This window comes from Diplotaxodon limnothrissa, linkage group LG10 (genome assembly GCF_057381915.1).
Source record: "Diplotaxodon limnothrissa isolate DT_005_m linkage group LG10, D_limnothrissa_male_GT1.1, whole genome shotgun sequence".
In the NCBI taxonomy this organism is placed as follows: domain Eukaryota; kingdom Metazoa; phylum Chordata; class Actinopteri; order Cichliformes; family Cichlidae; genus Diplotaxodon; species Diplotaxodon limnothrissa.
In genome coordinates, this window is record NC_140605.1 from 36,482,026 (window position 1) to 36,507,488 (window position 25,463).

The 25,463-nt window shown below is 44.0% G+C and overlaps 1 protein-coding gene across 1 annotated transcript in view; it reads right to left on the reverse strand.

The window, feature by feature from the left end:
- LOC146624927 (platelet-derived growth factor receptor beta-like) overlaps nt 1-25,463 on the reverse strand; it is a 53,151-nt gene that overhangs the window by 15,399 nt on the left and 12,289 nt on the right. Inside the window, exons 5-20 of the mRNA XM_085364816.1 lie at nt 18,898-19,158; nt 18,632-18,762; nt 18,458-18,539; nt 18,299-18,373; nt 18,009-18,192; nt 17,479-17,594; nt 17,140-17,251; nt 16,896-16,998; nt 16,685-16,793; nt 13,597-13,691; nt 13,319-13,451; nt 12,515-12,616; nt 5,333-5,437; nt 4,232-4,334; nt 4,039-4,160; nt 3,775-3,890 (exon numbers count right to left, since the gene is read on the reverse strand). Of these exons, the coding sequence (XP_085220942.1) occupies nt 3,775-3,890; nt 4,039-4,160; nt 4,232-4,334; nt 5,333-5,437; nt 12,515-12,616; nt 13,319-13,451; nt 13,597-13,691; nt 16,685-16,793; nt 16,896-16,998; nt 17,140-17,251; nt 17,479-17,594; nt 18,009-18,192; nt 18,299-18,373; nt 18,458-18,539; nt 18,632-18,762; nt 18,898-19,158 (1,949 nt within the window). The remainder of the gene's footprint in view (nt 1-3,774; nt 3,891-4,038; nt 4,161-4,231; nt 4,335-5,332; nt 5,438-12,514; nt 12,617-13,318; nt 13,452-13,596; nt 13,692-16,684; nt 16,794-16,895; nt 16,999-17,139; nt 17,252-17,478; nt 17,595-18,008; nt 18,193-18,298; nt 18,374-18,457; nt 18,540-18,631; nt 18,763-18,897; nt 19,159-25,463) is intronic.

Sequence of the window (25,463 nt, forward strand, 5' to 3'; positions counted from 1 at the left end):
ACATCTTTCCACAGGTCTGAACTTCATCAGACATCACCTAGACACAGAGCTGGATGAGGCCAGCACAAACAGCAGCCTGTCTGATGAAGATGACTTCTTTGGATCCATGGGGTCAGGAAAGCCAGGAGCCGAGTAGCAGGAGAGGTACCTTTCATGTCTGTTTACTGGAGGTGTGAATCTATTGCATGTCTTTCCCCACATCAAGAACCTGTCATTTAAAATCAATACAGCTCTTCCTGCATCTGGAGCTTGTGAAGGACTTCTTAGTAAGGCAGGACTCCTGTTCACTGTTAAACAGTTACATCTCCACAGCAAGAACCTTGAGAGCAAACTGCTGCTGAAGCTTAACCATCATTTCACTGAGCGAAGAAATGGCACATTTTTGCTAAATATGCAGAAATAGATGCACACCCATATAGTTTATGGTAAAGTAAACTGGCTTCTATGTACATGTTCTAATGTTTTCTCTGAGGCTACTGTACCATTTGGATTAAAAGTGACTTTAAAGTCTACAGCACATTCTTATCACTGGATATGGTTTGCTCCGTTTATATATTTATATTATTTATTGTATGTATTGGTTAAAAAGTTTTATGTTGTGAAAAACCGAAATCTGGAAATTAGAATTGTTGTGCCTTAATTGGGGCCCGAGCCCTGAGACCGCGAAGGCCCTTTTGTATCTGTTTCGTTTATTAATAATAATAATATTACTATTAATAATATTTAGTGAAAACAAAAGCACAAGTTTACCATGCTCAAAAACTCATGAAATTTTGCACACATGTCAGGTCTGGTGAAAAATTACGTGTTTTAATGGTTTCACATATGAGCATTGCAAAATGGTCTGGAGCGCCACCTATACATTGTTAAATGAAGTCCCAAGAACACAAACTTTGAGCTACATGAATAAAATTTTGCCCAAATTTTGACAAACAAAAAAGTCATGAGCCCATCAATGCAACGCATTTGACATTGGGGAGAGCGCCACTTAGTGGGAACAGGAAATGTCATGTTTTAAACTTTGGTGTGCAGTATAGAAATTAGTGCCCTCAGCAGCCTTAAATTTCTCTAGGAAAGCCTTAAGGAGTTGGTCTTGGGCTGTATTGGGGCGATCGTGGCTCAAGAGTTGGGAGTTCGCCTTGTAATCGGAAGTTTGCCGGTTCGAGCCCCGGCTTCGACAGTCTCGATTGTTGTGTCCTTGGCCAAGACACTTCACCCGTTGCCTACTGGTGTTGGTCAGAGGGCCCGGTGGCGCCAGTGTCCGGCAGCCTCGCCTCTGTCAGTGCGCCCCAGGGTGGCTGTGGCTAGAATGTAGCTGCCATCACCAGTGTGTGAATGTGTGTGTGAATGGGTGAATGGGTGGATGACTGGATGTGTAAAGCGCTTTGGGGTCCTTAGGGACTAGTGAAGCGCTATATAAATACAGGCCATTTACCATATTGGAAACTGTGAGTTTTCAGCAAAGGGCGTGACCCCAGCAGCAGGGCGAACATTGATGTGTCGCCATGAAGACCAAAATTGCTATAACTTAAAGGAATCCAGTCTGATTGCCCCCAAACTTCACAAGCAGGATAACACTCCCACCCTGAACAGACTGATATGCACATTGTCAGAAATACTCAGAGCGCCACCTAGTGGGAACAGGAAATGTCATGTCTTACACTTGGATGTACTGCTCCTCACATGATGATCAGATTCATCTGAAAAGTGGTGAGAATAAACATCAGTCCCCAATGATGTTTCAGTGTCATAATTATATTTAATTTTAATAACTGTACAGTACTCTGATTTTGGTAACTATTGTCCTTGATGTAAATATGTAAAAAAATTGTATGTTACTGCTCTGTGCCCTGTGTACTGTTTGTTTGTGTATGTATTTTTCTTGCTGCTGTTACAACTGAATTTCCCCTTGTGGGACAATTAAAGGATTACTCCTATTCTATTCTAATTGTGAATTTAAATTGAATGGCGCACCCGTGTGGCAAGGCGATTCACCATGATTCACCTCTGTCAGTGCGCCCCAGGGCAGCTCTGGCTACAATGTAGCTTGCCATCACCAGTGTGTGAATGTGTGTGTGAATGGGTGGATGACTGAACGTGTAAAGCGCTTTGGGGTCCCTAGGGACTAAGTAAAGCACTACACAAATACAGGCCATTTACCATTTTTACCATGGAACATGATGTAGCTTTTGAGGGGCTTGGAAACCTCAAAAAATCTTGAAATCTGGCACACACCTCCAATGTGAGGAAGGCTTTCTTTTTGTCTGATCATTTTCATTAAATATTGCAAAATGGCTCCACAGCACCCCCTACAAAACTTCAAAATACCCTTGCCCTATGTTTGATTTTTGACTCTGAAACTTGGGAAGTTAATGTAAGATATCAAGATGTACAAAAAGGTGTCTTGGAGCAATACCTCAAATCCAACAGGAAGTCAGCCATTGTCAATTGAAGGTGTAATTTTGGTGACATTTTTTCCTCTTTTCAGGCCTCGTACTTTAACAACCTCCTCCTAAGGATCTCATCAGACTGATGTGATTGTCAGTGAATGGAATCTAAAGATGTTTGTGATGTTATATTGCGAAGCATTTTACGTTTGGTGAAATGGCATGGCCATGGCGTCACGCGGAGTTTTAAGCACCCGCCAAAAAGCACGAAACTGCTGTCATTCAAAGACACAATGCCCAGTCTCTCCCAAACTTCACAGGCATGATGAGAGCCAAGCTCAAAAATGTTTGATATGCCATTTCTCAGTAATGTTTAGAGCGCCACCTAGTGGAAAGAGGAAATGCAAAGTAGAGTATAATCATCATTGAACAAAATGAAATTTTATCTTGTTCTTCTACGCGTTAAATCCATCAGTGTGACATTAGATAGGACCCGCTGGGCGTAGGTGATGGGCGTGGCTCGACACGCCGGGGTACGAGGGCCGTCTTAACGCTGCTTGCAGCTTTAATTTGTTAATGTTTTTAAATATATTCTTTTGGAAAATACTAAAATTTGTGTATTTATTGTCATAGTTCTCAGCATCTGGAGAGAGTGTGGTGTGTTTTTGTCTCCCACCAGGGCGGAACTGGACTTTGCTTCCCCACCTCTGAACCCACCCTTAATGCACACGATTGGCTCATTCACACTGATTCTGCTCTAGCTTCTCATCACAAGCATTATTCCTGGCAGACTACTTAAGACGGCAGGAGATGCTGCTTCCTCGCTGGATCGTCACACTACCTAGCGTCAGTGTAGCCTCTTTACTCTTACTTGAGTAATTTTTTGAATGACTACTTTTCACTTTTACTTGAGTAACAATATTTTAAAGTAATGCTACTCTTACTTGAGCACAATTTTGGATACTCAACCTACCTCTGCACTCCTGGGTGAAGCCCACATTGTTTTTGACACCACTCAGACAGCCAGCAATTTAAGGAGAAGATGCGGCTAAACATGCCACTCCTTGTCCAATTGGGGAGGGGACCAGAGAAATCTACAGAGTCCCACAATTGTTTTGGCAAAGTTACACACTGATTCAATATTGACTTTATTGACCTCTGACTGACTTAGCTAGTAATCAGACACTAATTGTACTCACTGCATCCACAAAGCCACCAGCATTGTGGAGCATCCCACGAACTCTTCACTCCGCTGCAATGGCTCCCTGTTATATTCAGAATTCAAAATCCTGCTCCTCACATTCAACGTCTTAAATCATCAGGCCCCATCACCTATGGTCATGTGACAGGTACATACTGAACAATTTGCGTTTATGAGTGTTAGTACCTTTCTAGATGATAGGAAGTCCATAGCCTGAACAATCTGGTAAGAGAAGCTGATGAGATCATTGAGGCTGAGGAGAGGACTGTCACTGAGGAGCAGCGATGATGCCTCCTGCTGGTCTGAAGTAGAACAACACCAGTTAAACCAGAGATATCCCATACTTGTCCATGGAACAGCTTCTTAATATGGATGTTCAGTGACTTGACTCTGCAGGTAGGAGTGTGGTGTGTCCACATATTTATGGCCATAACTGTGTGCAGCCATCACCTGCAGGCGTGTACGGTGTCTCGTATACGGCGGGTTCGATGTCGGCGTAGCTGAGCTCCTTCATGGCAACGTACTGAGCGCTCTCCTCTTTGTTCATGTCTATGTAACCTCCATCATTGTCACTGTGAATGAGCCGGTGAGTCAGCACTGGACAGAATCTACATGTGTGTGTGGCTGTGGGTGTGTGACAGACCTCTTGGTCTGTGTGTCTCCATGTAGAAAGGTATGTTTGTTCCTCTGCAGGTAGTTCACCAGGTCTCCATGACAACAGAACTCAGTGATCAGATAGACGGGACCTGCACAGGTGACATGTCAGGATTAAGTTAGCATCAGTTTGAGTATGGACAGCATTGGAGATGGTTTAGGACTAAGACTTGGGTTAGAACTAAGTCAAGTATCTCCATAAATTATAATCCCAGGATACTGCAGATAACAAGAACAGCTCTGTTTAATCTCCGCTATGTACAGTCGGTGTGCCTCACCTGTTCACTCATTAGTGTTGGTCATAATCAGTCATGGTTAAGTTGGAAACTTGTAAATAAATAAAAATAAAATTACTTACTGTAGGATAGACATTAGTTTGTGAATACTCGGGAAAAGAATAGTCTAGAAATAAATGAGGATTAGAAGAGGATTAATTCTGTATTTGCTTGGAATTATGTCTGGATTATGTCTTAATGCATGCTCAATCATCCAGGTAAGTAAATCTCCAAAAGTTGATTCTGTTCATCTGGACATAAAATGGTAAATGGTAAATGGCCTGTATTTGTATAGCGCTTTATTTGGTCCCTAGGGACCCCAAAGAACTTTACACTACATTCAGCCATTCACCCATTCACACACTGGTGATGGCAAGCTACATCGTAGCCAGAGCTGCCCTGGGGCGCACTGACAGAGGTGTAGCATTTTCAGTTTCAGAAACGTTTCGTCACTCATCCAAGTGACTTCTTCAGTCTCAGCTGACTGCAGGTTTCCCAAATCTTATAAACAGTACATTTGCAAAATGACTGAAACCACTGAAGGAACAATGGGCTGGGAGGCCAGGTTCTTCAGTGGGCTGGTTTCAGTAATTATGCAAATGTACTGTTTATAAGATTGGGGAAACCTGCAGTCAGCTGAGACTGAAGAAGTCACTTGGATGAGTGACGAATTGTTTCTCCCACTGAAAACGCTGCGTCCAGATGAACAAAATCAACCTTTGGAGATATGTCTGGATTTGTTTAAGAATGATATTAGGGTTATATGAAGAACACTTTGGGATTAAACAAAGATTATATCAGGAGTAAACTGAGACCTCCTCTCGTGCAGGCTCCCAGCAGGTTGACAACATTCAGGTGAGGACCGAGATGAACCAAAACCTTCAACTCTGACATCAGAGACTGAACTGCATCACTTCTCGCTGCAGAAAGACAGAGTCAGTCAGTCAGACAGTCAGACAGACGGGTAGATAGCCCAACCAACAGAAAGACAGAGAGACAGACCTACAGACAAACAGATACATTCAGACAGACAGACAAAAAAAAAACAGTCAGGAAGAGTTTGTCAGACATACAAACAAACAAGAGACAGACAGACAGTCAGAGTGTCACAGACACACAGCTAGACAGTATGTGGTGCTGTCATTTGGTGTTGGTTCTCTCTGTGGTAGAGTATCACTTCCTGTTCCATTTGTGTAGCTCACCTGTGCAGCCAATTTAATTAAACACTTACAGATAACATTTTATTTCACAGCATAATCTTCACTTACTTCATCCAAAGCACAGTCTCTGTGTACTCACTACCTAATTTATAGCCAAAGTATTCACTCACTGTGTCTTTACTGTTTTGCTAGCTTAGCTTAGCTTATAACGCACTCGCTAGCAGCATGGCCTCTTCACGTGTCCCTCCTGCACTTTCCTGCTCATTGTGTCAGATGTTTAGTCAGAAATGCATACACTATTATATATTGTACATATATTTATTAGTTTCAGGTTGGCCATTCTTGTATTTTGCTCGTTTGTGTTGTTGTGTTTGCACATCTCTGTTGCTTGTGGGGCTCGCACACAAGAATTTCACTAGCATGTGCTGTGCCAGTGTGCCTGCACATGTGATGTGACAATAAAAAGTGATTTGATTTGATTTGATTTGATTTGATTAGTTACTCTTCTGCGTCCTTTAGCAGTAATGATACTTGTAACAAATGCAGCATATTTGCAGCTCTGGAGGCCAGGATTACTGAATTGGAGACTCAGCTTCGCACCCTTCATTCACCCGCAGCTAGCCAGGCCCCTGTAGCTGGGGCAGCCAAAGATAGCGTAGGCCCCGCTAGCTGTTCCCCGGCAGACCCCAAGCAGCTGGGGAAAGAGGGCGGCTGGGTGACGGTGAGGAGGAAGCATTGTCTTAAACAAAAGGTCCAGGTACACCACCAACCTGTTCATGTGTCTAACCATTTTTCCCCACTCGGCGACACACCCGCTGGGGGTCAAACTCTGGTAATTGATGATTCTGTTCTCAGACATGTGAAGCTACAGACACCGGCAATCATAGTCAATTGTCTTCCAGGGGCAAGAGCAGGCGACATTGAGGGAAATGTAAAACTGCTGGCTAAGGGTAAATGTAAATTCAGTAAAATTATAACTCAGAATCAGAATCTGAAAAACTATTAATCCCAGAGGTAAACTGAGTTGTCATAGTAGCAAATATACAATAACCAACAAGCACTCATATAAAATTAGTGTAGAAACAGAGATATTGATAGATAAATATAGAAATAGGTGTAACCCAGTTTCTAAAATCATCTAATTTCATGTTCATTATTTCTGCTCTTATAGTCCTTCTTTAATGACAGTGAAACAAAATCAATATATTTATGTAAACCTAAAAGGGACGCAGATTTATATATGTGTTTTGGTTAAACAAGAGGGTTTTTTTTTCCAAGTGTTGATGAGCTCTGATGAGAGCCTATTGTTTTATTCCACTCCTCTCGTGTAAGCCAATCGGTAAAGCTCTAGGTAGCTCTTGTCCCTCTTTAGTACCAGCTCCCAAGTTTTAGTGTCTTGCTTCTACAGCCGATCAGAGCAGGTGGGCTAAAACATTTTTATTGGTAAGCTCTAACAAGTTAAAAACCATTTAAACTGATATTGTTCATGAAGTACAGTTTTGTGTTTGCTGTCATAGAGGACAGAGCGACACCTTCCTTATACTGTTTTGATGTCAATCGGTTATTTTACTATGCTCAGTAATGGATATGTGGAGGTAATTTTTAGTGTATTTCCACTTGTACTATTAGGCCTATGGTACGTGAAGCACATCTATGTTAATATTCCTATTCGTAGACTGAAGTCACCTGTTTACATGTTATTGAAATTGATTATATGCACTTTGTTCAGTTTCTGATAATTTTTTGCATATTATTCCATTTCTTAAAAGGAGTGATATACTTATTTATTTGGGACGAATCCAAGGACCAGTTCAGCGATTCCAAATCCCGGAGTATTCCAGTGTTCATTGGAGCCAACCTGAGATTCTAGTGGACAATACACATATGTGCGCACACTCTTTTGCACATTGATGGACTGCAATCCTGCACTGTACAAGTAATGCGGTAGGACAGACAAACACACGCACACACTTCTCATTGGACAGAACTTTGTTGCAATACATCCATTTGTCATGGGCCCCACTGGTACCATTTGGACCTAAAAGACTCATTCTTTACTTGTGCACAATTTAATTTAATTTAATTTATTTTTTTGCTACTTTGGGGGAAATTTTATATACTTCAAATCTTTGTTAAAATGTGTTGTAATTCTGTGTTGTTTAAAAAAACATCTTTTTAAAAAAAGGCTTAAATCACTAAAATTTCCTTTAAGCCACACAACTGTGCTTTGTCTGGTTTCTCTGTCATTCATTTCTCTGTACCAGAGCTCTAAGAGTCATTCTTACTCTTCTGATACTAGCCGATATTACTAATCACCTTGGTTATTATCCATTGGTACTGTATATAAACCCACATAAGTGCTACATATAGGTATAAATAGGGGTGGGCGGTTTAAATGGTATATGGTAGAAACTATATAAATCTGGCCAACAGTAGGAATTTTAACTATACCGCTCTACCGCAATAGCACATGTGTGTCATCAAGCTGCGCCTGTTTTGGTGGAAAGCATTGCAGCGGCTGCAAGCAATATCATCTGCAAATTCTGCCGGGTGACAGTAATGGCAAAGAGACGAAGCACGTTTGGAATGTGGTGCAAGCCAAAAACTGCTCTTCTTCCACTTCTTTACCATTGATTCATTAATGCTGAATTCTGTTGAAGGAACCTGTTGGTGAAACTGCTTTTCAATTCAATTCAATTCAATTTTATTTTATTTATATAGCGCCAAATCACAACAAAAGTTGCCTCAAGGTGCTTCATAGATACAGAGAAAAACCCAACAATCATATGACCCCCTATGAGCAGCACTTTGGCGACAGTGGGAAGGAAAAACTCCCTTTTAACAGGAAGAAACCTCCGGCAGAACCAGGCTCAGGGAGGGGCGGGGCCATCTGCTGCGACCGGTTGGGGTGAGAGAAGGAAGACAGGATAAAAGACATGCTGTGGAAGAGAGACAGAGGTTAATAACAGATATGATTCAATGCAGAGAGGTCTGTTAACACATAGTGAGTGAGAAAGGTGACTGGAAAGGAAAAACTCAATGCATCATGGGAATCCCCCAGCAGCCTACGTCTATTACAACATAACTAAGGGAGGATTCAGGGTCACCTGGTCCAGCCCTAACTATATTTTCACACTGGCTGTAATGACACCCAGGTTATGTCAATCGGAGGTCACTAAAATCAATATTGAATCGGTGTGTAACTTTGCCAAAACAATGTGGGACTCTGTATTTTTCTCTGGTCCCCTCCCCAATCAGACCAGGAGTGACATGTTTAGCCGCATGTTCTCCTTAAATTGCTGGCTGTCTGAGTGGTGTCAAAAAAACGATGCGGGCTTCATAGATAATTGGGAAAGTTTCTGGCGGAAACCTGGTCTTCTTAGGGGATACTTTGGATGGAGCAGCTCTCATTTCTAGAAATCTGGCCAAAGTATTAAACCCCCTCAAGATGGCAGCACATACGGTAGCACATAGGTATGCAGCAGCACAGCGCTCCCAACTACTGTGCACCTTTTTGGGTTTTTCATGCCTTTTCTTTGCTCCTTCCTGCAACTCACTGATCACTTTCAGTCATCAGGAACTAACAGACATCAGCCTCGGCCTAAGCCTCGACTTTACTTTGGATTGAAATTCCACCAACTTGTTCAGGATTCTACCAGGGGGATAGGACAGTCAACCATGTGTATGGTGACATGAAGCAGATGATGTTCTTCTCCAACTATAGGACTGTCTTGATCTCACAGACTGGTCCATCTTTGAACAGCAGGGTCCAGAGACTTTCCATCAGTGTGTCCTTATCATTTCCTTACCCTAAACATTTCCTGATAACATTTACATTTACAATAATTGATTACACAGCAGCGGAGAGTTGACTTCATCACAGTAGATGACTTTCTGAAAGTGCTGTAACTAAGTTTAAGAATATAATCCACCTGTGGCGGACCACTGGAGGGCTCCACTCACACCCAGTTCTCAGGAAGTGTTGTTGCTGTGTTTTGGAGGGAAAAGTATTCAGTTGTGTGGTGATGAGTAATAAACCAGCAGTGTTAATCGAGAGCTCTCGTGTCGTCTGTGTTTACCTCCACACACCCACTGTTATCATCTTCAATGCCCTGTACCAACACAGAGCAGAGCAGCTACCTGAACGCTACTCCAACAGAGGTCGATCATCTTGCTATTAACCTCCTAGGACCTGGCTTCCACATATGTGGACATCACATTTTGGGTTATTTAGACCAAAATACTCAATTTTGCTCTAAAACTGCCTGATATCCACTTACGAGGACATTATACTGCTACTGTACTATCGAAATTTTAAACAAATATCCTCATATGTGGCTCTCATTTTTCTTAGAAACAAAAATTAGGTAAAAAAAAAATCTGGTGATTCTTTGTTTTTACATTCATCGGGTCCCAATCAGCCCAAATATCAAAGAGAAATTAAAAATGCATGCTGTGGAAGAGTTCGGGTCTTAGGAGGATAATTTTACCTCCTCACTACGTACGACTCTGGATACTGTAGCTCCTGTGAAAACTAAGGCCTTAAATCAGAAGTACCTGACTCCGTGGTATAATTCTCAAACACGTAGCCTAAAGCAGATGACTCGTAAGCTGGAGAGAAAATGGCATGTCACAAATTTAGAAGCTCATCATTTAGCCTGGAGAAATAGTTTGCTGCTTTATAAGAAAGCCCTCCGCAAAGCCAGAACATCTTACTATTCATCACTGATTGAAGAAAATAAGAACAACCCCAGGTTTCTCTTCAGCACTGTAGCCAGGCTGACAAAAAGTCAGAGCACCGTTGAGCCAACCCTCCCTTTAACGTTAACTAGTAATGACTTCATGAACTTCTTCGCAAATACGATTTTAACCATTAGAGAAAAAATGACTCATAATCATCTCACAGATGTAACATTATCTACAGCTACTTTCAGTACCATTGATACTCAGAGTCTTTTCTCCAATTGATCTTTCTGAGTTAACTTTGTAAATATTTCTTCCAAACCATCAATGTGTCTTTTAGACCCCATTCCTATAAAACTGCTCAAAGAAGTCCTGCCTTTAATTAATGTTTCAATCAATTTAGTTCAATTCAGTTGTATTTATACAGCACCAATCACAACAACAGTTGTCTCAAGGCACTTTATATTGTAATTTACACCCTACAATAATACATACAGAGAAAACCCCAACAATCATATGACCCCCTATGAGCAAGCACTTTGGCAACAGTGGGAAGGAAAAACTCCCTTTTAACAGGAAGAAACCTCCTGCAGAACCAGGCTCAGGGAGGGCTGTGATTGGTTGGGGTGAGAGAAGGAAGACAGGATAAAAGACATGCTGTGGAAGAGAGACAGAGGTTAATAACAGATATGATTCAATGCAGAGAGGTCTATTAGTGAGTGAAGAAGAAACACCCAGTGCATCATGGGAATCCCCCAGCAGCCTATGTCTATTGCAGCATAACTAAGGGAGGATTCAGGGTCACCTGGTCCAGCCCTAACTATATACTTTAGCAAAAAGGAAAGTTTGAAGCCTAATCTTGAAAGTAGAGATAGTGTCTGTCTCCTGAATCCAAACTGGAAGCTGGTTCCACAGAAGAGGGGCCTGAAAACTGAAGGCTCTGCCTCCCATTCTACTTTTAAATACTCTAGGAACAACAAGTAGGCCTGCAGAGCGAGAGTGAAGTGCTCTAATAGGGTGATATGGTACTACAAGGTCATTAAGATAAGATGGGGCCTGATTATTTAAGACCTTGTATGTGAGGAGCAGGATTTTGAATTCTGGATTTAACAGGAAGCCAAAACAGGAGAAATCTGCTCTCTCTTTCTAGTCCCTGTCAGGACTCTTGCTGCAACATTTTGGATTAACTGAAGGCTTTTCAGGGAGTTTTTAGGCCATCCTGATAATAATGAATTTCAGTAGTCCAGCCTAGTTTTTCAGCGTCACTCTGAGACAGGATATTTCTAACTTTAGAGATGTTGCACAAATGGAAGAAAGCAGTCTTACATATTTGTTTAATATGTGCATTGAAGGACATGTCCTGGTCAAAAATGACTCCAAGGTTCCTCACAGTTTACTGGAGGCCAAGGTAATGCCATCCACGGGGTAACCGTGGTTCAGGGGGTTGGGAAGCGCATCTTGTAACCGGAAGGTTGCCAGTTGGATCCCCAGCTTTGTCTGTCCTGGTCATTGTGTCCTTGGGCAAGACACTTCACCCTACTGGTGTTGGCTGGTGGGGCCGATGACAGCCTCGCTTCTGTCAGTCTGCCCCAGGGCAGCTGTGGCTATAACTGTGGTTTGCCTCCACCAGTGTGTGAATGTGAGAGTGACTGACTAGTGGAATTGTAAAGCACTTTGAGTGTCTAGAAAAGCGCTTTATAAATGCAATCCATTACTATCCAGAGTAAGAATCTGGTTAGATACCATATTTCTAAGATCTTCAGGGCCGAGTACAATAACCTCAGTTTGATCTGAATTAAGAAGCAGAAAGTTAGCGGCCATCCAGGTCTTTATGTCTTTAAGACATTCCTGCAGTTTAACTCATTGGTGTGTGTCATCTGGCTTCATGGACAGATAGAGCTGGGTGTCATCTGCATAGCAGTGAAAATGTATGCTATGTCTTCTAATGATGCTGCCTAAGGGAAGCATGTATAATGTAAACAGAATTGGTCCTAGCACTGAACCCTGTGCAACTCCATAATTAAACTTGTGTGAAGTGTGTGAAGAAGACTCTCCATTTACATGCACAAATTGGAGTCTGTTAGATAGACATGATACAAACCACTGACAGACAGACAGTCAGAGAGACTGAAAGACAGACAGACAGCTACGTACGTTTGACCATCTTCACGGCCGCCTTTGTAGAATGAGAATTAATCAGACCAGAGATGGTTGCCTCAACAACACGTCCGAAAGCCCCTGAACCCAGCACCTGTCCTGAAGACAGAGAGGCAGATGGGGTTTCTGCGATGATAGAATGACTTTCTCATCTTACTTCAAACTGCAACTTACTCCAAAGCTTAAAGGTCAGTAACATAGTCTTTAGATGTGGAACGATTCAGTCCAAATGTGAATTTCAGCTTTGATATAAAAGAATCTGATAAGGAATTGAGTTTTTATACACAGTTGTCCCATTTTTTCTCAGGCTCAGGTGTGATTGGACAGTATCGTGGTTGGTTGAGTTTCTTGATGACTTTCTTGATGAAATCAAAGATTTGCAGTTTGTTCCAAGTGCTCATTGGAACATTGAATATATTCTGCAGCATGAGGAAGATCTGAAAAACATCTGAAACACAATCTCCCAGGGGAAATTTCTGTTTACAATCAGGAAACGCCTTCATGAATGGCCCAGAATCCTCAGCTGCACAATCATCAATCTTCACACCTAGTGGAGGTAGGATGAGGGTCACTGAGAGTCAAATTGCTGAGACAGAGCTCCATAGATAGCAGATCAATAATCACACTGAAAATTATGTGAAAACAATCCAGAAGTGTTTGAAGGCAAAAACAGGTTTATACCTGTTTGGAGCCAAAGACAAAACCCAGGACACAAAGACTCGTGCCGTGTAAGGCACAATGAGGGAGAGACATTGATGAATTAATCTCATTGTTACATAAAATATGGTTTTGCAGTCTTACCAAGAACTACATGGTCTCTGTCTATTTCCCAGGTTGGGCTGTAGGGCAGCTGGGTGGGGTCGAGGTAGGTGTACTGCTGTCCATCAGGACTCACAGACTCGATCACCTTCCAACGAACTTCATAATGAGGTTTCTACACACAGAAATAAAACGGAACCAAATACTTTGGTGGATTCATGAAGTTACATGAACATGCAGCAAATATTTGACGGTCCATGCAACAGTAATGGAGCTAGTACTACTGTTCAGCTAGACGTTTATTTCATCTGAATACTAACTTTCCTCCATAAGATGATGAGGATGATGAGGAAGATGACAGCAATGATGACCAACACCAGGACTACTGCTAAGACCACCACCTGAGACAGGAGAGCTGAACACAGATAACATAAGAAATGTTAGAAATAAACACAATAATTTACCCTAAACAACAAAAAAACAAACAAAACCTGCCAAAAACTGTAGGATTAATTATTATTTTGTTTTAATATTAACTTTTTTTAGCAGGAGGCTTGACTTTATCCCTCTCACCCAGTACTGATCATCTTTTCTTGTGGGTTTATCCTAAATAGAGCTTCTCTTATTGAAAGCAATTTTATTTATATAGCGCCAAATCACCACAACTGCCTCAAGGCGTTTTATATTGTAAGGTAAAGAAGCTAAAGAAGAGACAGAAACCTCCAGCAGAACAAGGCTCAAGGACCGGTGGGGGTGAGGGGAGGGTGCCGGTTCTGTCATGATGCGGAGTCTAGTGACTCCGTGTTTATGTTTGCGATTATTGATATTGTTTCTGGTTATTAATGATTTCTAGTGCTTAGATGTTCCTGTGCCTCACTTTTGTTCCCTCTTGTCATCCCTGTTTCTACTTTCGTGTGCCTCCTGTTTTACTTTGACAGTCTGTGTCGGGTGCCGGTTTCTGTTTTGCTTTCTCCATGTCTCATCTTCTTCGATTAGTTACAGCTGTGTTCCCTTCCTGTTCCCTGTTTCCTCATGTGTGTATTCTCCGTTGCTACCAGTCAGATCGTCTGTTCATCGTCCCCTGTGTATCTCCACCTGCATTTCCAAGTTTCAGGCTTTTCTTTGTATTTGTCAGTTCCCTGTTTGCCTCTGGGTTTTTTGTTTTTTGATTTTTTCCCGCCAACAATTACGGCTTGCTTTTTGTTAAACATTCACCTCCACTCCATGTGTCTGCAATTGGGTCCACCCTCTAACCCCGCCACGGTCTGCCAGCTCAGACAGTGACAGGTTCTCCTGGCTCTTTAATGAATGAATGAATGAATGAATGCTTTATTGGCCATATGCAGGTTGCCCCACAGAGGAATAGGACCCCCCCCCCCCCCCCCCCCCCCCGACTTACACACACAACAACAAGACAACACAAGGGAATACAGTCGGAGATCGGCAGCGTTGGAAGAATAACACTGAAAAAATTACACAACATTGGGAAAAGTACAAGAGGGAAAAAAAGAGACCTCTTCACACGCTGGGCAACCTATGGGAGGACAGCATGAGAACAGGAAACAAAAAAAAAAAAAAACTCCTCTGCACAGAGAGCACATTAATGTCCACATCACAACATCAGAGCACATGACAAGCCACAGGGGATGGATAGGGGGGTGGGGGGTGATTCGAAGGAACACAGCAGTCGTCCTGCACCATGCTACCATTTCAGCGCGGCACGCAGACCCGCTGCCTTCCCCCGCAGGAACAAGCATCGAAGGCGTTTGGAAGGGAGGGGGATGAGTGCGTGCTTATCAGTGTAAGTGTATGTGTGTGCGTGTCCATAGTTCAGCTGAGACAGTGTCCTTCACTGTATCAGGCTAAGTAAACAGTCCTCCAGCCGATCCAGGTGTCCTTCATGGGACGGGAAGAATAGTCATCACACAGTCGTTATCAGGGAGTTGTTTTGGTGGGCTCCAGCCTTGGGCCTGAGCAGCTGGCGCCGTGGTGTCCAAATGTAGAATATTGTTGATTTCTCCTTTATGCGAGCAGCGAATTTAGCACTCTGACACTGGGGCCTCGATTTCCCGTTGGAGCGCTGCGAGCCTCCCCATGATGGTATCAAGCTTCTGTTCCGTGGTGTTGTCATTCTTTTGGTTCTGAGACCCCACAGCTGCAGTGAGCCGTTCTGCGATGTTATCCAACTTTCGCTCAAGGGTGTTATTGTGAGCAGGCCCCTCTCTGATGTATACCATCATACGCTCAATGGTGTTAGTTTGAGTCTTCACGGCAGCTGTAAGCGTCTCCAAGGTGTTAACCATGCTGCGTTCGGCGTGGGAGGCCGCGCCTCGTCCCATCGCTTCAATTCCAGCGGTCAGCTTAGGGGGGGTTTGAACAGCTGGTTCCGCTCTCTTATTTCTCCGATAAGTCAGGGCCAAGCCAGCTCCGATCAGCAAGAACCCTGTTATCATGGTTCCGAATAGGTAAATATCCTCAGCGTCCTCGATAGACAGTCCCGCCAGGCACAAGATCCTCCAGGTTTGCCACCCATCCATCGTGTATCCGGCAGGGAAAGTCCCTCCAGGGCACTCGGGCTCTCCCGAGCCCAGACTTCTCGTTGAGAAGAGGGTGTCAATAGCGTTCAGAGACCAGTTGATCAAATCCATAATTCTCTGTTAGGTTTTAGAGAACGACAGTGAGAGACTGTTCAAGGGAAAAGTAGTGCACGCGAGACAAGACAGGACACAAGAGGCTAAGCAGGGAAGATAAGGGGAAGGAGGAGAGGAGAAAAGTGCGACCGCCTTCACCGAGAGCCAAGTAAGAGAGCCAAGCCAAGTAATATTTCAGGTTCCTCTTTTTAGCAGAAGATTTGACTCTGTCACATCCAGCACTGATCATCGTCCTCTGAGGGTTTTCCTAACCAGTGCTGCTCTCTTTGTTGAGGCCTCAGTTCTTCTTCAGTAGATTTTCTTTAGAAATAAATTCTTCTTTGTCTCTTTGAGCTCCTCCTGAGATGTTTGAGTCTTTGTACCAAACTCAGTGAAACTTCAGCTTCTGATCATCTCCTCCATGTATCTGCAGCACCTTTATTCAAAGTACTGAACATCTGGCAGGAGATCCCGATGTTCACATGCTGACCAGATGAGTTATGGTGTGTTAGTCTAAGTCACAGCATGAGCTTGTCTCCACTTCTCTAGTCACATTTCACTTTTCATCTCTTCCTTCATGCATTCAGCCACTCCTGTGACCTCTGTGATGGACAGGAGCTCTGAGGAGCTCTTTCTCCTCTGTCAGCAGCTGTTTGTGTGCTCAGGATGTGGACGATGTTTTAAAGCAGACATCTGAAGACAGTGTTTGAATGAACGTTCTGCCTCAGTTCCTCAGAGAACCCGCCTGAGCTCAAACGCCTGCAGCATGGATACGTACAGCTGGAGATGACTCGCAGGTCCTTCGCTTGTCTGCCCACCGAGTTTGTGGCTTCACAGCGAACGGCCGACAGAGAGCTGAGAGTCTGGAGGGTCAGCATGCTGTGTACCTGCACAGGTAGAACAAACACACACAGAGCCACCGGTCAACTTAATATGTTACTGTTTCCCCTCCCTTCTGATGACATCACTCTCTTGATGTCAGTGGTTACCTGGGTGACACCTCTCTCTGCCACCATAGTAATGTTCTCCTGTAGCGTCATGCCCTCTGAGTCTTTTGATTGGCTCCTCCACTCGCCATTCAAATGATTGCATCTGCAGTAGGTTAAAGGACAGGATCACCATGGTAACACCAATACTGTTACACTATGTGTGTGTGTGTGTGTGTGTGTGTGTGTGTGTGTGTGTGCGCGTGTGTGTGTGTGTGTGTGTGTGTGTGTGTGCGTGCGTGTTTACCTGTGTGAGCTGGAACAGGTGTACCAGGTAACAGAGGGGGGTGGAGCTCCCTCACTCACACACAGCACAGCGTTACTCCTGACCTCTGACAGGGATGTGATCCTGGGTGGAGCTACACACACACACACACACACACACGTGTTATTAAAAAGTAAAATGTGCCCTCTGTTTAAATGCATACACAGATGTCTGCTAGGAGGCGGAGCCTGAGGTCATGTGATAATGTTACTCCTCAGCTCACACAATACACTCGTTACTGAGCATGCACACAAAAGGTCTGTAAATGACAGCATGATGTCACATGATGTGGCATACACACCTGGTGGCCATGTGGCTCACCTTGTACCTCCAGGTTGAATGTAGCCTCTCTGATGTCGTCATCATTGGAAATAGTTGCGGTGTAACTTCCTGTCTGATCCATCTGCACGCGCACCAGCGTCAGTGTGCTCACATACCTAATCAATCAAACATTTAGCTCCTCCTCATTTTAGCAACCATTAGCACATATGCCAGGGCTGTTGCATTAATAAATACACTCGGGGGATAAATCACTGCGAAAACACAACCCTCAACTATGCAATATTTTCTTTTCTTTTTTCTTTTTAACTGTGCAATATTCTAAGGTCTGAAGCACTGTGCGGCAACCGTATTCTCACTTGTTCATTCTTATATAAAGTCTTGTACATACTATATTTATTTATTTATTTGTTTATTTGTTTAAAATGTATTGCACACATAAACTTCTTTCCTTTTAAAGTGCCCTTTTTTCACTTGTGCTGAATGGGTTTGCTTACAATTTTTGTTGTTTGCAAACACAATGACAATAAAGATTCTGATTCTCCTCATCTGAGGTCTGACCTCTGACCTACCGGCTGTCTGACAGGTGTGTGGTGTTGATAGTAGTGGTTTCTGTGGCAACAGATTGGTTCTGTCTCGTCCAGATGATGGTGGGGGCGGGGTGGGCGTCAATATCTACACTTAATTCCAGCGTGTGATGGAGGAGAGATGACACATTGGTCTCACCTAAGGGCCACAGGTAAACATAACCTCGGTCTGCAGAGACATGGAGAAACACACTTTACATGTGTGTGTCTGTTCTATGTGTGTGTGTGTGTGTGAGTGTGTGTGTGTGTGTGTGTGAGTGTGTGTGTTTGCTGACCCAGCACTGTTATTGTGATATTTTTCACCACAGTTTGTCCCTGTGTTGTCTCCTGCACCGTGCAGCTATAAACACCTGCAGGAACAGTACGGCATTATTTCCCTCAGCACAGTTTCTCAGCAAGCTGCACACCTTTACCTGAGCCACCGAGCGCCCTACCTGAATCTGCCACTGTTGCTGCAGTGATGTTAACAAAGGAGCGGATCTGATTGGGCAAGAAGTCCGTCAGCGGCTCAATTTCCTGCAAAGAAAAATCATCATAGTTAGGTGACACCAGACAGACAGGTACAGACAGGTACAGGTGGGTAAGCAGACAGGAAGGCAGACAGGTACCTGTCTGCGGGGGAAGCCCCAGGAGAAGAACACCATCTCTGTGTCTCTAACTGTGCAGTTTACTGTGAGGACCTCGCCCTGCTTCAGCACACTGCTGGACACCGTCAGGTCCACTTCCATTACCTTTGGGACTGAAATACGCAGGTGCACAAAAATGATACAGGTAGCAGGGGAGACAGGTAGGAATATGACTTGTTTATGAATGAATGGCAACCTTTCAGCATAAATGTGAACTAAACATTATCAGAAGGTAGACAGACACAAACCTATAATGCTGAAGACGTAGTACGTCTGCGACTCCTTCTCCTCAGCTCCGTTTGTGGCGATGCACATGTATGATGTGTCATTGAGGTGACCCGTGAAGCCACGCCCCGGCTCATATGTCATCCCGCTTACCAGCCTCCTGCTGGGGCGCTCGTACAGCGAGACATTGAGGTTCGGGTTGGACACCATGCAGGGAATTGTGCCTTCCTCTCCCTCCTTCATCACCACACCCAGATCCAATGGGACAAACCATTCATCAGGACCTGAGGGGGGAACAGGTAAACACGGAACATCACGAGGAATGCAGGTACTCTTAGAAAAATTATGGTTCTTAAATGGTTCTTCAGATGTCTTCATGGTTCTTTAAAGAACCATCATACGTCAAAGAACCTTATTATTTTGTAGATGGTTCTTCAGCTATTACAAATGGTTCTTTAAAGAACAAAAGGTTCTTCATCCTTAGCAATCTAAGTTTGATGGTGTAAAATGGCATAAATATTTATTTACTATAATGAGGCTGTGAATTATACTGTGTGTTTTGTTTGTGTGCATGTGTGTGCGAAGGGGGAGGGCGGGTTACCTGGTGATTACCCTTTAAGAGCATGGTAGGAAACTGAATATTCAAATAAAAGTTAGAAATACTTAAAAATATACTGGTGGCAGGGGTGGGGGCCAAAGCCTAAAGACCCTACCCCCAACACCCCTAACCCCGCAAACCCACTGATCACAAATAATGTGGTAATAGAATATGGAATTTATTATTAAGACATTTATGAATGTGGTGAGTTAACAAACAGTAGGCACAATACACACATTCAAATACTGTACTTTAGTTTTACATTTTAATAAAGTATTACTATTTTTGGCTTTAAGGCATTACTTTTGAGATTATTATATATATTAGAAAATATAGCATAATGATAATACTAGTTATTGTAAACTTTCCAAACCACCCAACAGTATGTAAGTGTGTAAGTCAAATTATAAAATACAAGTAAATAACAATTGCACAACAGAATGTCAATGTAATGAACATACTTATGTGTTCATTACCAACACAGTTACTTAGTTTTGACAAAGCACACTGCTTAGGTAAATGATCTGACTATATGTTTATCACTGAGCAATTTGTGAATATGTGTTTCGAGCCAAATGACAGGTCGAGAGAGTGACGTTAGAACACTTTGGCTTCTAAAATATGTGGTTCAATTGCGTGCTGCGTACATAACGTAATGTCAGCTAGACCGATATTAAAATTTATAATATTGTTAAAGTCACTAAAATGGCGCCTGAAGCCTGTTTTGACATGAGCTCTGTGTCTGCTCTAGAAACTCTGAAATTCAGTAGAGCTGAGCCGTACATTAAATACTCACATGAACCTGTACTTTGAATTCTGGAAGAGCATGAAGGTGCGTCTTTGACTGTTCCTGTATAACTTATTTTCGGACTAGTTGACAAGTTATGCTCCAGTCATTTGATGTTTCCAAGATAGATGTCCTTTTGTAATATAGTTAAATTTTCTTTGCATATTTCATTTATCCACCATCATACATTAAGCCAAGAAGAGGTCATTATACTAACAAGAGGTATCAATGCTGGGCCAAAGTTGAGCACGGGGGTAAAGTTTGTAATCCAGCCAGGGTGTAAATATCACTCAGCAGCCAGTCGTAGAGATGAAGCAGGTAGCATCAACACATAAATCTTCCCAGCTTAAATCACAAGACCAAAAAGCTGTAGATTTTTCTTGTTTGCACAAATTAATCCAGATTCACACTAATTCTGTTCACAGCTCCAACAAAATGAGGAAGAGGAGGGAGAGAAAAACAATTAGATTGAATTACAATTGGATGGAAGTCGAGGACAAGGAGAAGGAAGCTTAGGATGAGGAGGAAGAGAAGCAGCAGGAGCATCTTTAGGGATCCCTATGATGTCATTGAGGTTTGTTTCATTAATATGGTCCTCTCACAAAGAAAGATGACTTGTTTTAGTTCACCTACTTCCTGTATTAAATAGTGATGTGCAAAACGTTGTGGAAAACCACAGAGCACACACGTATAGTGCATCTGCAGGTAAATGAACATCAAATCTCTAAGACAGACTGAAATCTGTATATTTATCACCCTTATGATAAAACCCATGTCAGTCATTGGTTTATGGACTTTGTATTTTGAAGCCTCAGCATTTGCTATGTGGGTTTTTGTGAGCCATTTGGAACCCTATTAGGATGAGGGATCAGAATCTGGAGTCGTGCACACTACTGTTTCATTTAGTGTGTATCCATAAGATTTGTACAGCAGATCCAAGTTGTGCCTTGAAAACAGGAACGTTGTCTGCATAGAGGAGAACTGTAATAGCAGGCTTGTACAAAGTGAGGCTTTGTGCTCACATTTGCTGCAAACACTCGTTTTAATTCTGTCTCCGAAGAATTCAGTTGAAATCAGGCAAGAATGGGACTTTCTTTTACAATGCGTTCTTGTGAATTGATTGTGTATCGCATACATTTGATTTAACTTTCTGCAAGACAACAGTCGTCCTCTAGCCAAAACAGTTTTCCAAATACCTCCACATGATCAAGCCTGGAAAAGAATAGCAAAAATGCAATTTGTGTTTCTGTGTTCAGAGGCAGCGGCGAGAGGGGAGACCTCGGCTCATCCAGCTGGAGAGCCTGACCAGGAGGAGTCAAACATTAACTCGGCTCTTCCAGGGCACGCTGCAGACTCGGCTGCTGGCATTGGCGAGGGAGTGTGGCCGCCGCTGGAATGAAGTGAACGCCAAACTGGAGTCCATCGCAGGTCGACTGCAGGTATGCGAGTCAGACCTACTGAGGAGGGTTTCACTTTTCTCTCTTCTTTATAATTGACTCTTTTCTCTCTCTCTCAGCTCCTTGTCTCAGAGTGGGAGGGATTTGAAGCACAAAGGGAGGAGCTTGTCATTTGGTTGGCTAATATGGATGTCCCCCTGAGTGAGGTTGACCAGCTGACAGGAAACACCTGTGAAAAACTGAAACAACTGCAGGTGTGGGGTTGTTTTGATATGACATATATTTGATATGATACATACGTCAGAGACATTGTCCTAAACTGGACTAACAAAGAACCATGAGTCCAACATAAAACTTACCTTACAGAAAGTAAGTTCATTGATAATTTTAATCAAAAACTTGTTGTTGAAATATTTTTACTGAACATGCAAACATCTGCTGATGAAAATGTGTTGATTTATTGGTCTGTTATGAAGCTATTGCTATTTCTAATGTGTTTTTATCACTTTCTGATGTTTTATTAATTAAACAATAAATGTATTAATTGTTGTTGTTATCTATAGATGTAGTATTTATATATATTTATTTATAGTATGGCAAATATATTTAATTATTACTGTTTAAATAACTAATATGTGACATCTATTAGTAGTGATGTTGTGCTGAGGGTTAAAATGTCTTTTTGTCTTTTGGTATGCTGCGAAATGGCAATAAACCATTAATATATGTCTATGCTCAATTCAATTCAATTTTATTTATATAGCGCCAAATCACAACAACAGTCACCTCAAGGCGCTTCATAGATACAGAGAAAAACCCAACAATCATATGACCCCCTATGAGCAAGCACTTTGGCGACAGTGGGAAGGAAAAACTCCCTTTTAACAGGAAGAAACCTCCTGCAGAACCAGGCTCAGGGAGGGGCGGGGCCATCTGCTGTGATTGGTTGGGGTGAGAGAAGGAAGACAGGATAAAGACATGCTGTGGAAGAGAGACAGAGGTTAATAACAGATATGATTCAATGCAGAGAGGTCTGTTAACACATAGTGAGTGAGAAAGGTGACTGGAAAGGAAAAACTCAATGCATCATGGGAATCCCCGGCAGCCTACGTCTATTGCAGCATAACTAAGGGAGGATTCAGGGTCACCTGGTCCAGCCCTAACTATATGCTTTAGCAAAAAGGAAAGTTTGAAGCCTAATCTTGAAAGTAGAGATAGTGTCACGACCTGCGGGGTCGGCAAGGCACTGATCAGCAATCTCTCTCCCCCTCCCCTGTTTTGCCGGGGCGGAACTCATGGCGGGTTCACGCCCTCAGCCCACGCCCTCCCGGATCATGCACACCTGGGCCTCATCAGACCAGCTGGTATATCAGAAGGAGGAGATCAGCTGTTCAACGCTGGATTGTTGTGAAGACTCCTGTCAGTACACGTCGAGCCCTAGTTTCCCACACTTCCGCCTCAGAAAGTAACACTTGTCTCTCTGTTCTAGATTCCCCGGACCCGTCCCCGTGTTTCCCCGTGTGGAGCGTGTAAGAGGTGGCTGGTCACTAGCGGAGAGAGGTTGGCGTGAGCGTGTGTGTGATCCCCTTGTTTTCCCTGGAGCCCTGGAACCCGTCCTCGCACATCTTGTATATAGCACTGTCCTCGCACTGCCTGTAAATACACTTGGTGAAGATTTTTGTGAATAAACTGTCTCTGTTACAACGCACTCCGGAGTCCTGCGAGTGGATCCTCAGAGCAACCCGTGACAGTAACAATCCAGCCATACTATGGATCCAGCGGACTCAGCTCTACAACCCACCCCTCCTCCAGAAGCCGTGTTGGAGCGACACGAGCAGATGCTACAACACATTAACCAACAGCTGATCGCACTCACTCAGGCTCTCGCTCAGCACGTTCCGCTGCCAGGTCCCGCTATGCCACCCCCGTCTGCTCCTGCACAGCCGCCGGCCCCGGAACACTCCACGCCACCAGCCCCCGCTTCCGCGGAACCCCTGGAACGAGCTCTACCGTCACCGGAGCCATTCGCTGGTGAGTTCCACAAGTGTGCTGGTTTCCTAACGCAGATTACGTTGCAGTTTAGGCAGCTGCAGCGAATGTATGAAAGTGATGGAGCTAAGATAGCCTTTTTCGTTCAGTTACTCCGCGGTCAAGCCTTGAACTGGGCCCAAGCAGTGTTACGGACTAGCCCGGAGATTACCTATGCTGATTTTCTCTCAAAGTTCAAAAGTGTGTTCGAAAGGGGCACCGGAGCTGAGGCAGCGGGCCACCGTTTGCTGAACTTAAAACAAGGAAGACGGAGTATGGCGGAATTCTCTGTGGAGTTCTGGACACTGGCTGAGGAGACGGGATGGGGGCAGCCTGCGCTGATAAGTACCTTATTGAACAATGTTTGTGATGTCCTTAAGGGCGAACTGTTAATGAGGGAGCTGCCCAAGACTCTATCGGAGGTGATCGCCTTATGTGTTAAGGTTGATGAACATTTGAGGGCGCGTCACCGCGCCAGCAACTACGGTTCCCAGAGGCCTGTGGGGCGTGCGGAGTCAGCTTCCGGCGGAAGCGGAAGTAGCGATCGGGAAGTGGACCGCGGCGACGAGCAGGAGCAACCCATGCAGATCGGACGCTCTCAACTCTCCCCGGAGGAGAGGGCACACAGATGGCGATCCGGTGAGTGCTTTTACTGCGGCCGCAAGGGCCATCTCGCCATGGTCTGTCCTGCTCGGCCAAAAGACCCCGCCCGCCGGTAGAAAGGAGGATACGGGTGGGCGAGGTCTCCTTTTCACATTCTCCTTCACGCTTCATGCTAGCCGCTAAAGTGACTGTCCACTCTGCCTCTCACTCTCTTCAGGCGCTGATTGACTCTGGTGCGGAGCAGAGCTTCATAGATGCTTCCCTGGCTCTCAAACTTAAGATTTCCGCACGGGCATTACCCCACTTGTTGCAGGTCACCGCTTTAAACGGTCAACGTCTTCCCGACATAACTCATGTTACAGAACCCGTGTCCCTAACGCTGTCTGGGAATCACACTGAACTGCTGCAGTTTTATGTCTTTGAAGCCCCTCTCACGCCCCTGGTGCTAGGATTTCCATGGTTACGCCAGCATAACCCCGTGCTCGACTGGAGGGAGGAGAGGGTTCTGGGGTGGGGGGAGGAGTGTCACATGACCTGTTTGACAGCAGCTACTCCCGTTAAAGCGGCTAAACCACTACCACACGAGCCCCCTGACCTTTCAGCTATCCCGTCAGAGTATCATGATCTCAAGCAAGTGTTTTGTAAGGACCGCGCCCGCTCTCTTCCCCCTCATCGCCCGTACGACTGCAGTATTGATTTGCTCCCGGGTGCACCCCTTCCCACTAGTCGCTTATACAGTCTCTCTCAACCTGAACGTGAATGCATGGAGAAGTATATTAATGAATCCTTGGCTGATGGACTGATTCGCCACTCTTCATCCCCTGTGGCTGCCGGGTTCTTTTTCGTCACTAAGAAGGATAAAAGCCTTCGGCCATGTATTGATTTCCGGGGTCTCAATACCATTACTGTTAAGAATAAATACCCTCTGCCGCTCTTATCCTCCGCCTTCGAACTCCTGCAGGGGGTGACCATTTTTACTAAGCTCGATCTGCGGAATGCTTACCACTTAGTCAGGATGAGAGAGGGTGACGAGTGGAAAACGGCCTTCAACACGCACCTGGGCCATTTTGAATACTTGGTCATGCCGTTTGGACTGACTAATGCTCCAGCTGTCTTTCAGAGTCTAGTCAATGATGTTCTCCGAGATTTCATCGATTGTTTTGTGTTTGTGTACCT